At 37.9% G+C, this 14619-nt stretch overlaps 1 protein-coding gene across 1 annotated transcript in view; it reads right to left on the reverse strand.

Moving 5' to 3' along the window:
• Positions 1–13977: 13977 nt before the first annotated feature.
• CYRIA (CYFIP related Rac1 interactor A) overlaps positions 13978–14619 on the reverse strand; it is a 53986-nt gene continuing 53344 nt past the window's right edge. The window contains exon 11 of the mRNA XM_063078716.1: positions 13978–14218. Within this exon, the coding sequence (XP_062934786.1) occupies positions 14155–14218 (64 nt within the window). The 3' untranslated portion in view covers positions 13978–14154. The remainder of the gene's footprint in view (positions 14219–14619) is intronic.

Consider the following 14619-nt stretch of genomic DNA (forward strand, 5'->3'; position numbering starts at 1 on the left):
ATCTGCCTTGGCCACTGGTGTAGCTGTTACATGTGGCTATTGAGCATTTGAAATGTGGGTAGTATGGCTGAGACACTGAATTTAAAATTTTAGTTAGTTTTACCTAATTTAAATTTGAATAGATACATGTACTTCGTGGCTACCATCCTGGATGTACAAGACCAGCGTTTGCTCTGTGAAAGAGTCAGTCCTGTAGCGTCCTTAACAGCAGCAGACACACTTGCTTTTCTTGTTCAAAGACCTCTTTGCCTGTGCTGGACTATTCCCAGATTGAGCAATGTCAATTAATATCCTTATCTTGCATTTATTATGTATCTGGGAATATACAGATAAACAAATCAGGATCCCTTTCTTCAAAAAGCTTAGAATCTAGTGAGAAAGATTCTAGTCAAGAAAATGGGCCAACTTTTTCATAGCAAAGGAAGTAAGAGATTTGGGTCATGGCAGACTTATTTTCATTTATTCTGGATCCTTCAGTTTCTAGCCTCCATGATCGCTTTATATCAGGTAGGTTCCTGCTTCAGTAGGTAGAACCACTGTGGAATTACAGCAGTTGCTTCCTAATGGGAAGTATCACAGTGTGATTAAAAGTATGGGTTCTGAAATGAGACAGCATGGGTCCAAATCCTCATTCTGACCTTTAGTAGCTGTGTGCCCTTGGGAAACAGATCCAACCTCTCTGTTTCTCAGTTTCTTTCCCTGTAAAACGGAAATAACTCTATTACCTACTTCAAGCCATTGTTGTGAAGAATAAGGGGATGCCGTGTGGCTAACACACTCTGCACACAGTGGATGCTCATACAAATTCAAGTTTCTGAAAGTACAGGGATTGGAGCGCAGGCTCTGGAGTTCAGCTGCCTGCTTTAGAATCTCAGACCCACCACATCCAGCTTTGAGAACATAGAGAATTTATTTAACATCTTTGTGCTGTTAAAGAAAAAAAAAAAAAAATTCCACAGCATCGGTAAAGATGGTAAGGCAGACTTTATTCCGAGGGGGAACTATTGCAATAGGTATAGGAACCACTGCAATGGGATTTTGCAATGGGGAGAAAGGCTGGGCTTGGTTCCAAACACAGCATGGGCTAGTGGAAGTTATAGCCAAGGAGCAGGGCAGGGGTTGGTAGATGGAAAAATGACTAAGAGGACACATCAGGGCTGAGGGGGGATACTGGCTAAACTGAACTGACAGGATTCTTGCTGAAGGCAGAACAAGGTGATGGGATCTCACCTGAAGGATGGTAGAGGGTGGTCAGATATCAGAGGTGGGGGTTCTTGTTAAACTGACCTGGCAAGATTCTTGGTAAAATTGGACACTGCAGAGTCAAACATGGAAGTCCCAAAATCAGGCTTAGGTGAGCAGAGCTTGAATAGAGTTGGGTCTGGGAGAGAATAATTGTCAGTACCTGTTTTCCTCCTTTGTGAAAATGGGATTTATTAGATGGCAGGGATCACATAGAAAGGTTAATATACATAATTCACTTACTGGACCTAGCTCCTGGGAAGTGCTATAAAAGCACTTCATTATACTCTTACCGCTAATTGCTGTTTTACTCTCTTCTGTCCATATTTCTCAAGTCATCCTCCAACCCAGCAGCCAGAATAATCACTGAAAGGCGTAAATCTGACCATGTCACTTTTCTACTTAAAATATTTCCATATCTTCCTGTCACCCTCATAACCTTTTACCTTATTGTTCAGCCTCACCTCTCACTGGGTTCCCATTATTAATCCTGTTCATTCCCCTTCACTGCCAAAAAACCCAAATAAACTTTATGCTCCAGTCATGAGGGAGTCATGCCTTCCTGTCATTGCACATGCTCAGGTCACAGTCACCTCTCTCCCCACTTGGGCTGACTCCCTCCAGTCTTCAAAGCTTCACTAAGCTGCTACAGCCAGGGTGAATTCCTTGACTTTCTCCCAATCTGACGCAGGCTGGGTCAAGTTTCCTCTGTCCTGATTACACAACTTTGTGTTTATCTCCACCATAATAATCATCAAATCGATGATAATAGTTTTATGCCCCCCAACTGGCAAGTGAATTCTCTGATTTGTATAACCATGTTCTTGGCAATTAGCATATGATCTTATACTGAGTATAAGTAACTCAGTAAATGCATGATGCATGCAAAAGGGAATGAATTCAGGAGAAGAAATGAAGGACTTTTCCACCGAGGGTTTCTTCCCTTTCTCCTGCATCAATGATCTTCACTTGCAATCACAGGAATTCAGAGATACTGATTTGATAACCCTCTGAGAAAATGGCACACAGAAAACTACAATTCCACAGGTAAAGTCTAGCTATCATGAGGCTACAAAATGGATTCATAAAAGGTAGTTTAAGTCAACATGCCATGAATGGCTGCTTCTCAAACAACCCAACTCTGTCTGTGGCTCACATGGGACATTTATTAAAAACACTGGCAAAGTCTGTCAAAGTGAGACCTTTCATACTTATAACTCCTACCATCTGTAACATCTTACGTTATGTAAGATCCCCAATTACCGGTAGCAGTGTTAATCCATCATCTGTCCTAAATATTTTTAGATGTTCTTTATATACTCTCCTCAGCTCCCCTTTCTGTTTTTATAAGTGTATGTTCTTTACCTGCCACAATTAATTTTATGCTGGCTTTATCATATTGTGAGACTATCTAAAATCTTTTGGGAATGATTTTTCAGAAGTAGAATAGAATATAACAACAATTTATATTGAAACCAAAAAAATAAAAAATAAAAAAAGGCAAGTCTGTTTATTAAGGAGAGACAATCAATTTTCCCACTCTCATTACATAATATTACAAATATAATTTTCTTACAAGTTTATCATTTCTACTTAGGTAAGAGATTTCTCTCTCCGGTCAGTGTTATTATTTGTAATAATAGAGAAAACAACATTTTCAGGAAATCACTAATGCTAATGATTTCAGAAGGCATATATTCTGTCTATTCTCAATAATACTAAAAAGTTATTTACTCTTCAAGGTCCAGTTTTACATAAAGAAACCCTTAGTCAAATAAATATGAACAATTATTTACCGTTTGTTAAATAAGAATAACGCAGAGAACTAAACTTTTATTTCTTACTAAATAGTAATACTATTATATATGATTAAATAGAATTGTCTGCCTTGTGAGGCATTGAGCTTGTCCTCAGCACTAGATGAGAAACAAAGACTGAAAATCATGCCCCAAAGATCCTTAAAAGATAAAACATTATCATTGGCACACTTTAAAATTGGAGGTGATTTTATGTGTAACATACAGTACAGGTCCTCAGACCAGACTCCCTTGGGTACACATGATATAGGCTGCAGCTGGGGTGGACAGTTCCCATGTGCATTGTCAGGGGCCCAGTGCTTCAGACTGAATGTGCGTGTTTCCCCAAAATCCATATGTTAAAATTCTAACTCCCAAGGTGATGGTACTAGGAGGTGGGGCCTTTGGGAGGTGATTAGATCATGAATGGTTCAGGAATGGGATTAGTGCCCGTATGAAAGAGGACCAGGGGAGATCCTTCACCTCTTTTCCTTTGCCTTGTGAGATAAAAGTAAGAATGCACCATCTACAAACCACAAAATAAGCCTTCACCAGATGCTGGATCTGCTGGCACCTTGATCTTGGACTTCCTAGCCCCAGAACTGTGAGAAATAAATTTCTGTTGTTTATAAGCCATCCAGTCTGAATGAACTAAGACACCTCCCAGGTGCTGAACTAATCCTCCCCGCTTTCTTGTTTCCTGGCTCTCTCTGAAGTTATGGACTCTAGCTCTGCCCATGCAGAGGTGCAACTCAGAAGGACAGGTGGATATACCCCTCAAAACAAAGTTCAACTAATGGGGACTGAGAAACAATGCATACATGCCCTAGCCACCAGTCCTTCACAGAGGCAATACCTAGGAGTTTTCTAAATGGTTCCTCAGAGGGTTTTGAGAAGACTGAGCCTCAGTTGCTTGCAGAAGAAACCTGCTCAAGAATGTGTCTGCTATTAGGTGTTCCTTCTTCCCTGTCTGCCTCTCTCTGTCCTCTTGCCTCTGCTTCCTGGGATCATCTCCTACATTAACTATCTAAGTCCTGGTATGAGACTTTTATAGGAACTTATATTAAGCTATTAGGCTATGAAGAAAACCTTGGTGAATTTCAAAGTCATAAGCAATAGTATAGATTACACATTCTGATCATGATTCAATAATACTAACATTAATGATGTAATTAAAACACAAAACTCAACAAAATCCTCAATTACTTAGATGTTTAAAGTTATTCTTAATACTTGAGTGGATAAGAAATTATACATAGAATGTAAAACAGCCTACTAAAAATGATAATAAGGTGCAGCTAAATGTATGGCCACAGATAAATGCATTTCCTGAGAGATTTTCCATAAACAGAGAAAAAAAAAAGAAAACATCAAACAGTTCACATAAAAAAATTATAAAATTAAGAAATAAGAAAATTATTAAAGAAAAATAAGAAAGTTAAAAAAGTAGGAAGTAATAAAGATAAAAATTACTACAGTACCTATATTAACAATTGTAACTAACAATTTCTGATGGGTTCCTATATGCAAGGTCCTTATTACATTTTTATGATTAAAATTATTTTACAGGTGATTAAATTGAGGTGCAAATAAAGTTGCTCAAGTTTACACATTTAATAAGTCATGAAACCCAAATGAAAACCCAGGCTGTCTGAATTTAGAGCCCCCACCTTCTTAAACCACTTACTGTTCTTCAATAACTACTTCTTACAAGATACACATACACAAATAGGTAAATCCCATATTTGTCTAATCAAGGTTAAAAAAAAAAAGAAATGCAAATTAGTTCCAAGTGGATATAACCACAGGTAAAGAGAAAAAAATAAAAATTAAATTAAAATAATGCGTAAAAGAGTTTGCTAAATATTTTCAAATGTGGATAAAGTGCATAATTTTGTATAAAAACATAAATAATTAAAAACCAAAAGAAATGTCTAGACTACATGAACAAGTAATCGAAGAAACATATATGGAAGAAATTTAGAATATTGACTGAGAATATCCTCCTAAAAATATGGGGTGAAATGCTTTCTTGTTTCAAATCTTCAAAAACATATATTTTACATATACATATTTTTTTAATTCTAGGGTTGATAAAAAAGTCTCTATTCTTTTAAAGAAGCTAGCATAGACTTTATATGTTGTATGTGTAGTGTGTATCATTTTAAATTCCCACTAGCAGTGTATGAGTGTTCTAGTTGCCCACAATTCCTCACCAACAATTGGTACAATCAGCCTTTTTAAATTTAGTCATTCTAGTAGATAGGAATGCTATCTCATTGTGGGTTAAATTTGCATTTCCCTAAGGACTAATGATGTTGAGAATATTTTCATGTGCTGTATTCGCTATCTGTATATCTTGTTTGGTGAATGGTCTGCTCATATCTTTTGCTTTTTAAAAATTTTCTGTATTGTTTTCTTACTATTGAGTTTTGATCAACAATTATGTTATGAATGAAAGTTCTTTATCAGATATGTGTATATAGTATGGCCCTATTTTCATAAACATAAAAATCTTTCTATGCTATGTAGACAACAAAATTAATGAATGAAAGATACCAAAATACTAAAAGTAGTTTTTATTTAAGTGATGGATTATGGGAAACAGCTGTTTTTTAAAGAGATATCTTCCATTCACCACTTATATCAAATCCAAACCTATATATTCTAGGCCAGTGCGGTAGGATCAATCATTGAAAGTGCTTTTAGTTATATCTCTCCTTGTCCAGTGGCTAATCCTCCATTATGTTATTTGTTGTACCAATTATTTATGACTGTTGGTCAGAAACTTTGAAGAGGATTGGGTTTTACAAGCCAGTGAAGAGAACTGTTCTTCAAATAAGTGCACTTTTCATAGTGAAAGTGTATTTCTTTATGTACCAGTGTGTTTATATTTCTCCCAGTTGTTGAGGACAAACTCTACCTCCTCCAGCCAATTATCCTAAATGCTATGCCACCTGTTAATTGTGTCTCTATGTCATATATTCATGATTGAATTGGACTGGGACTCTGTGATATATCAGGGTCTGCAGAAATGTATTAATTCTGGCCCTCCAAGAGCCTTAGTGTGGCCAAGCCAGCTTTCAGCAATTAAGGCTGCTCACCCTTGCCTTCCCCTTTCCATCTCTGGATTTGGGTAGCACTAAGGAGATCAGTGATGAAGAGTTGTGATTAGGTCTCATTATTCACCCTTGCCCAAATGTGTCATTGAATAATAACCCGTACCTGAGACTTGCTTTAGCTTGAGCATTTGAAAAAATGTTCCTTTTGGAATGTCCTATTGACATCTTATTGACAGGTCCTGAGAATATTTATTTAGCTGGGCTTCAGCTCCAGGTGAACTGAAGGAATTTGTTTAAGTATGCCCTGAGTACATATTGAGTACCATTCATTCCATTAGGTGATGTGACTAGAGACATTAGAGAGATAAATTAGGCACAGGCACTGCCTTCAAGAAACCCACTAAACAAACATATAAGTGCAAAACAGTATAATGAATATCCATATATATAATATATAATAACATATCTTTATTATATAATATAATAAGATACATTGTGTTATTCTCCCATATATATATATGGATGTTAAAGGTCAGTGAGATGAATCAAACACATAAAAAGTAAACAAACACATAAATGCAAACTATTATGTGCTTGTTTACTCTGTTTTTAATTTTTTCATCCCACTCACCTTTAATATAATGCTAAAATATTATATAATGCATTATACACACACACACACACACACACACACACACACCCTCCCCCCCGCACACACAAAGAGGGGATCATATGGGAAAGAGTAGCTAACTCTGCTTGGGTAGGGCACAAAAAGGTTCAAAGAAGTGACTTGCACAAGTCAGAAAAAGGGAGACAGAATTTCAGGCAGGAGCAGGAGCAGTGATATAGCAACCTATAAATATGAAAACAATAAATGGTATATTAGAAAACTTCGAACGGTTTTATAGCATGGGAAATGGAATGCATGTTTGATGGAAGATGAGTGACGTGAGAGAATCAAGCACAGTTTACCTCATGGAGGGCCATGCATCTCAGGCCTCTGGGTTTGACATAGCAGTGTCTCTACAGGATGCTAATGTCCGTGAGAAATTATAGATGTTCTGTGAAATGTGAAAGAGTTCTGTAGACAAATACATTTGAGAATTGCTATGTATTGTGTGGTCTATCCTCCCATGGAGATTTAGAATGTATAAAAAAATTCTGGTAGTAAAAAGAATACATGAACAAAATAATCTCTTTAACCTTGTTTTACAAATGTTTGAAAATTGACAACCCCTCCCCACCCTGAACACCAATTAACATCTCTGAGAACATATTTCAGAACAATTGCTAAGGACACTAATATGGTAACGTGGTCAAATATATGCCACAGAAAGGTGAGTGTTGGCTGTGAAGAATGGACTGGAGGAGAGACAGCAAAGGCTGGGTAAACATCTAGGGAAGAGATGATAAAAGTTGGAGTGAATAAAGCAAAACAGATGGGGAGAAGGTGGCATTGAGAGCTCTTATGTCAGGACTTAAAGATTAACTGAGGTGTGGGTCTGAAGGAGAATGAAGAATTTTAATGACGGAAACTGCTAACTCCTATGAATTTGTCTTGACTCTAAAAACATCATCAATATGAAAATCCAAGATGATTCCTGGGTCTTTCCAAAAGTCCTTCTGCCCACCTTATGTGATACTCAGAAGTCCCAGGAAAAGAAAAATGCTTTCCAAGCTACCTAGTGACTCCGTTTTTATTTTGTTTTTTTTTGTTTTTTTTGTTTTTGTTTTTTTTTTTTTTTAGTGACTCCGTTTTTAGAAGGAACATATTACTCTTGATAACTGGAGTCCTAGAGACAAAGTTGAACCAGTTAATATGGCTTGTAGATTCCAGGATAAGTGGCTGTGCACTGTTAGGGCAAGACACCTAGACTGCTATCCAAGGTGCTGAATCAATTGTTTAGTTATCTGAAACTCACTGCTCTGACTGTGTCAAGCTCAGCTCTCTGACAGAGTAGCAGTCTTGTCCCAGACCGAGCAAGACATCGTCTAACTGGTGTGTTGGCTGCCTGCCCTTGCCAGGACTAGCTGACTCTGACTTTTGATCAGGACAACAACCTGATTTCTCATCTGGACTCCTTGAAGATAAGCCATGAGCTGCAAGCTCTCTGTGTCCAAGGAGGCTAAAAATATTCCGACAGGTAGGTAAAAGTTTCCTCCATGAATAGAATTGACCAGCAAAGAGAGCAGATACTTTGTTACTGTGGATGGTTGATGAACTGTATAAGTTAATTTTTAGAGTTACATTTCACCACACCCAGGTTTCAGGAGCCTGAAATTTCTCCTTTGCAGGAAGCTTCTATCACCCACTGGCCTATATTGAGCTCAGCACATTATTTTCCTCCAGGAGCTCAAATCTAGTGGAAAATACTGTACAGTGATCTGTATTTAATATCAAATAGATTAAATGTATTAGGGACCCAGAAGAGAGAGGATTAGCATGGGCTGGAATAATAAGGAAAAGCTTCATGGAGCAGGTGGTGGATGACCTGGCTCTTTATGTGCAGGTAGATTTCAGATAAAGACGAAGAACATGTGCATTAACAACAGCTTCATGGGAGTGGAAATGCCCACGGCACATGTGGCATAGTAAATACCTGGTTCAACCTAGAGCTCTCTATCCTTTCTGTGCATGGTCTACCTCATCCTCCCCACTCCCATTCACATGCAATATACTACCCTTGATCCCTTCCTCACAATGATCATATTATTTCTCTAATACAAATGGAAGGAATATCTTTTTAAATGTATTGACTTTTGGAAGAATATAATCTGATAGTCTTCTCCAAGTAATTTTGATATTTTCTAGAGACATGCTTCTTCAAGGTGTAAGGAGTATTGTAAGACTTCTGGTCCTCAAATCACAGCTCTGACATCTTTAGCTCATGGGTAGATTAGAAATTGTTAATAAAATATAGCTCCCAGCCTAAAACAAAGCCTGTCATGGTCCAAACAAGGACAGTTTAAAAATAAACAGAAATACAGAGGGGAGAAAAATCTGGTATGTGAAGTTTGATGGTGAAGCTGGAAGATTTTCAAAGAATGAAGACTTTCTTAAGTGAATTTACAAGAACTGTCCACCTAATAGACCCCTTTAAAACTAAATTCTGGGATTTGTCAAAAATCCTAGTTATCACAATTTCAAAGGGCGTTCTGATGGGGGCATTTTACAGAACATAGTTTTGGAACATCTATTTCAACAGTTTCAGAATTTCCAGACTTTTATGTGAAAGAAACAGTCAAGGGAAGGGCTAAAGGAGTAAAAATACAGTTCCAGGAACTTGACGTGACCAGGGTAGAAAATCTTTGGAGTGTAATCTGAAGCAGACAGAGCGGCCAGGACTTACCTTTCCTGTGTAAGAGGTACCGTGCAGGTGAGATCAGCTGGGTTTTTGACTAGTCTCCACCAGGATTTTGGCATTTGGTAGATTAATGTATTTAATAAATACTAATAATTTAAATAGATTAATCAATAATACTTAGTATTATTCAATCAATCATTTAAGTTGTGTGATGGTCAAATATAATACAGCATATACCTTTCAAACAGCAAACACCTAGAAATTCTATCTACTCATTGATAAGCCAAAGGGTGAAATCAGGTGTGAATACAGACTGCAGATATTCACCAGGTTTTATGAAAGCCACCAGCTTAGCTTCTCATCCCCATCTTTCAAGAGAACCCTGAATAATGACCAAATTCCTGAATGGTATGAAAGGTATTTTGAATCACATATTCCTCGATTCTTCACTAGTTGTCTTCCTCTTGACAATCACACATATACTCCATTCCTCATTTTTTCATATTTTTTGACTCTCAACACTCATTTAATTATGGATACACACACACACACGTTTTTATCAGCACCGCACTCTCCCGAGTGAGCCACGGGCCGGCCCCCACACACACGTTTTTAAAAGGTCCCTTTCCTTCTCTCTTTCTTTCTTCCAGATTTTGTCCAATTACAATGTGTCCATTTATCATTTTACATAAAATTTCCTATTCCTTTTCATTTATCTTTGCATTCCAAATAATCCTGATGATTATGCCTTTGTCTTTTGCACAAGGCATCATGGAATGTCTTTCTTTGGGACTCTGACACAATGAGAGCACACAAATTAGGTCTCAGGTGATCGACTTCAGAAGTGCAAGAATTAAAAGCAGTGCTGTAGAAAAGCTTTAATATTGAATAGTTAACAGAACTGTTTTAGTGCTTCCATTGTCTGAAAAAATGTACTTATGTGGAATTGCTTATTTGATGGTCTTGCCAAACTCAAAAGTGCTACTGCACTCAAAGAAAAGAATACAAGAGCATTTATTAGGGTTTCTTAGTATTTCTGGACAAGAATGTCTCATACATCTTTAGATATCAATCACGTCTTTGTTCATTTCCTGCCTTTTTTTTATAATGAAGGGTCCTTGCTGAAATGAATGAGAGACAGCTGGTACCAAGAGTAGCACATTTTGGGTATTAAATGTTGTCTTTGAAGAAACTGAGGTGTCGAGAGGTGAAGGGCAGACAATGTGATTTCCTTAGAGCAGGTATTTAGCAAATATCTATGTGGACTAACTATCACGTCCTTATCACTCATACAACCTCAAATATTATATAAAATAGATGTGTATTTTTAAATATATGTACCAAACTTTAATTTTCATTTCACACTCAAAACCTCTGTACAAAAAGAGGTAAAGCAGGCAAAAAAAAAAAAAAAAAAAAATTACAATGACTTCAGCAAACAACATATGACAACTTTAGAACAGCTTTGGGTATGCAACAGCCTTCATAGACATAGCAGGAGAACTAGGTTCTAAAGTTCTGGGCTCTTTAAGATAAAATTCCAATATTTATTATTAACATCTAGAAAAATTCATAGCTGCCTAGGATACAAGCTTACATGAGAAGTCTGAATTCTACTGTATATTTGGATCCCAGAATCGAGTAGGCTTCATTTTTCTTTTGAGCAAGCATGAAATTATCTTTATTTAAATGTGATGATATATCAAAAACCTCAGTTTACCATTAGTGTACTGATATGATAGTGATGACTTAAAATACATGTTGATGAAACATGATATTAACCAATAGTTAAAAGATAACACCCAAGGCTTTCTTTCTGGTTGTTAATTAATGCTTTGGCCCTAATGGGTCAGTGCAATTCAAAATATCATTTTCCACTTGCTTTTTACTACAAATTCCTAGTGGCACATGAATGGTTTCAGAGAACAGAGTTATAATGCCACAGTAGCAATGTATCTGAGAAATGTAACTTTCACTTTGTTGTTTGCCCCAAAATAAATATCTGAGTCATGGAAAACACTGTTTATTTGAAAACACTGAGACATCCAATATGAAATATAGTTAACATCAACGTTGACACTGGCGCTAGCACTTTCCCCTAAACCATCCACGAGTCTTGGACACGTGTGCATGCAGCACAGAAAAAGTGATTTTTCAAGAACTCCTGATGCCTGTTGGACAGTCCGTTAAAAGAATTTGTCTCCCACAATAGCTCTGGAGCGGGCCCAAGGCTCGTCACCTGTTAGTGATCACGGACATTCAGTTAACCTGTCCTCCTAATAGTAAGAGACAACAATTGAGACCCTGGGCTTTTCAGAATCCACATACTGGTGAATCTTGGCTTTGAAACAAGGTGGCCTGGCTAAATTGGGGCAGTCCAGCAGCAACTCGTGTATATTTGGTCCCATTAAGAGAAAGCCTAATTAAAAATTATAAATGTGCTCAACTATGTACTCTGATATATATACACATATAATTGGACAGACAATCTCTAGCATTTTCTTATTCAGCCAGCTGAGAGGAAGCTATGGTATAGACATGACTTGGGTTCATGTCCCTGGGTCTGTGCCTCATGAGCCCTCTGGTGGTTGGCAAGTCGTCAAACTCCTCACCTGACAAAGGAGAAAAATGGCCCCAATAATGACAAACATTGCATGCCTCTGTATTTCTCATTTTGACAGTTGTTGCTCAAACAGAACATGTAGCTGCCAAATAGGACATTTCTTAAACTGAATATTTAATGACTTTGCTTACTTGGAGTTACCACATTTTCTGGCTTCCTCTAGGGTTTTAGAATCCCTAGGTTTGAAAAAGTCTGGAAGGCCATCTAATATATTTCTGTTCTCATGAGAAAACCTCCATCCAAGTAGCTGTACATGTTAAGCTTGAAAAACTACAAGGAAAACCAGCCTTTCCTCTCTTTGTTGACTAATGTTTATGTACAGACCAGAGAATCTTTCTTACCACCTGACTGTATTTCTTTGTTAACAAAACAAAACAAGTATTTTTTCAACTTTTCTTGGAGGACTCAAGGGAATGTCACCTGGCCACTAAAGTCCAGAAAGCAATGCTACCTTGCAGCTCATTACTTGGGATATCACAAATAATGCCAAACCCTGGTGTGCCCAGACCCCACTTCCAAGATTATCATTCACTAACATTCTGGGCAACTCTTACCTTCTAGTAGAAATAAGCAAATAATAATATAGGCCAGACAGGATTTATTATGAAAGGTCCAGTCCCATCCCATAGTATGTATTCACAGGCCACATGGTGAAAAGGAAGAGCATGGAGTCAGGAGTGAAGATTCCTGGTTCTGGTCACACCTGGGAGCCATTCTGTGTGACCACATCTTCTGGGCCTCATTTTTTCCATTGGAGGTCAAATAGATGATTTCCAAGATTCTATTCTAACTAATCTCTGTCTACAGACAGAATGACTGCAGACTTTGTAATATCATTAATCATCAAGACAAGGGGGGAAATGCTTACTAGACTCTACTTACTAAGAAGGATGAGGAAGTCAGTCATTTTATTGGTGCTTAGCCTTACAGGGCTCTTGGAGATTGTCTGTTTTAATTGCCCATTTTATAGACGAGGAAGGTGAGATGCAGAGAGCGTAAACAAATTTCCCAAGATCACGCTGTGAATCATTAGTAGCGCTGGGACTAAAACCAGGTGTCCAGACCACAGCTTTCACATCGTAATGAGCTAGTAGTGGGGCTGAGAAGGAGCTGCCTTTGAAATCCCAAGTAATCAGAAAATGTGGGTTTTCTCTCTCTAAATTTCCCCACTTTCCTGGCAACTAATGAAGTGTGCTGGATCTCTGCTCCCACACGAATGGTCCACAGAGGATAGAACTCCTACTAAGAGGGGCTGTGCACCCAGCACTCGGCAGATAACTGGAAGGTTGGAAAACTTACCTATAATTTCAAAGCCAGAGCTCCAAATCCCTGTCCCACTAGGTGGGGGGTTGAAGCAGAGGATGACCATCCTGTTGCCTGGGAGCCCCTCCTCCAACTTGTCCCTCACTTCTAAGACAACAACCTTCATCAGTCCAGCTGCAACAGTGCATCTGTCTATTCCTGCTGCTTTCTCACTGACTGATTAGAATACAGGTGGTTTTCCTCTTGCAAAATTAAAAGGAAACATTAGAGGGATATAAATCCAGACAGAAAGGAATATGATGATTAATAAAACACGTGCAAACAGAAAAGCTGCACGTGGGGTTTGCAGTCTGAGGAAAGAGAGAGGGCGTGCTGAATTCAAAACACTTGGGTTTGATTCTCCACATGCATTTTTCTTTTTTTGGATTCCTCTCTCCCTCTGTCAGGATAACAGTTGTGTTTCTTGTAGCTGAGCCGACACAGGAAATCAAATACTTTGGGTTTCTATAAACTACACTTCCCAGAGAGAGAACACATCTAGAATTAAAACACTAGCACAAACTATTAGGAATTTCTGATTGTTACAGGTGTTGTTAGAGGACTCCAGTAGCAAAGTTCAAAGTCTCCAAATTTTGCCGTTGGAGAAGGGGGTTTCGTTTCAGACATCAAAGGTAAGGCTCTCAAGTCAATTTATGCTCTGCTGGGTTAAGTCAGTCATGATACAAATTAAAGTCCATATATTTCAGTGACAAGAAGGAAACGGTTATGTAAATACACAAGTATTAACATCAATCTGTATTAAATTATGTAAACATATACATCTTCTGAGGTCAGCACATAGATCCTCTTCTTTGAGCAGAGCTCTACTGAAGCATTGCTCGAATCTGTTTGGAAGTCGATTCATCATTCAAGTGCTTTGTAGTAAACCTGGAAGGAGAGAGAAAGATGGAGGTCAGCCTGCAAGGGGTCTCTGCGAAAGCTTCCATAATGACTCTCCAGCCCATCTTTACCTTGAGAAACACAATTGATATTTATGAATCAAATGTGGGCTTAGTTCTTTAGACAAAGAGTCACTCTTCGATGCTCACAGTCTTCTCGGACAGATTTAATATTTGATTTTTCCTTCTGAAGGAATTCTGTATTATGGTTATTAAATCAAGTCTTTTTTAAAATTTTTAAACCTAATCAAATAATTGCACGAAGGAGTGATAAGCAATCTCATTTTCGAGGGAACTAGAATTCACATGATCGAGCGTAGAATCAAAGCTATCCCGCTGAGTCACAGATTTCAAAATGTGGATCTGCACACCAACATTACCCCAAACTTA

The sequence above is a fragment of the Cynocephalus volans genome, chromosome 14 (genome assembly GCF_027409185.1).
Source record: "Cynocephalus volans isolate mCynVol1 chromosome 14, mCynVol1.pri, whole genome shotgun sequence".
NCBI classification, from domain to species: domain Eukaryota; kingdom Metazoa; phylum Chordata; class Mammalia; order Dermoptera; family Cynocephalidae; genus Cynocephalus; species Cynocephalus volans.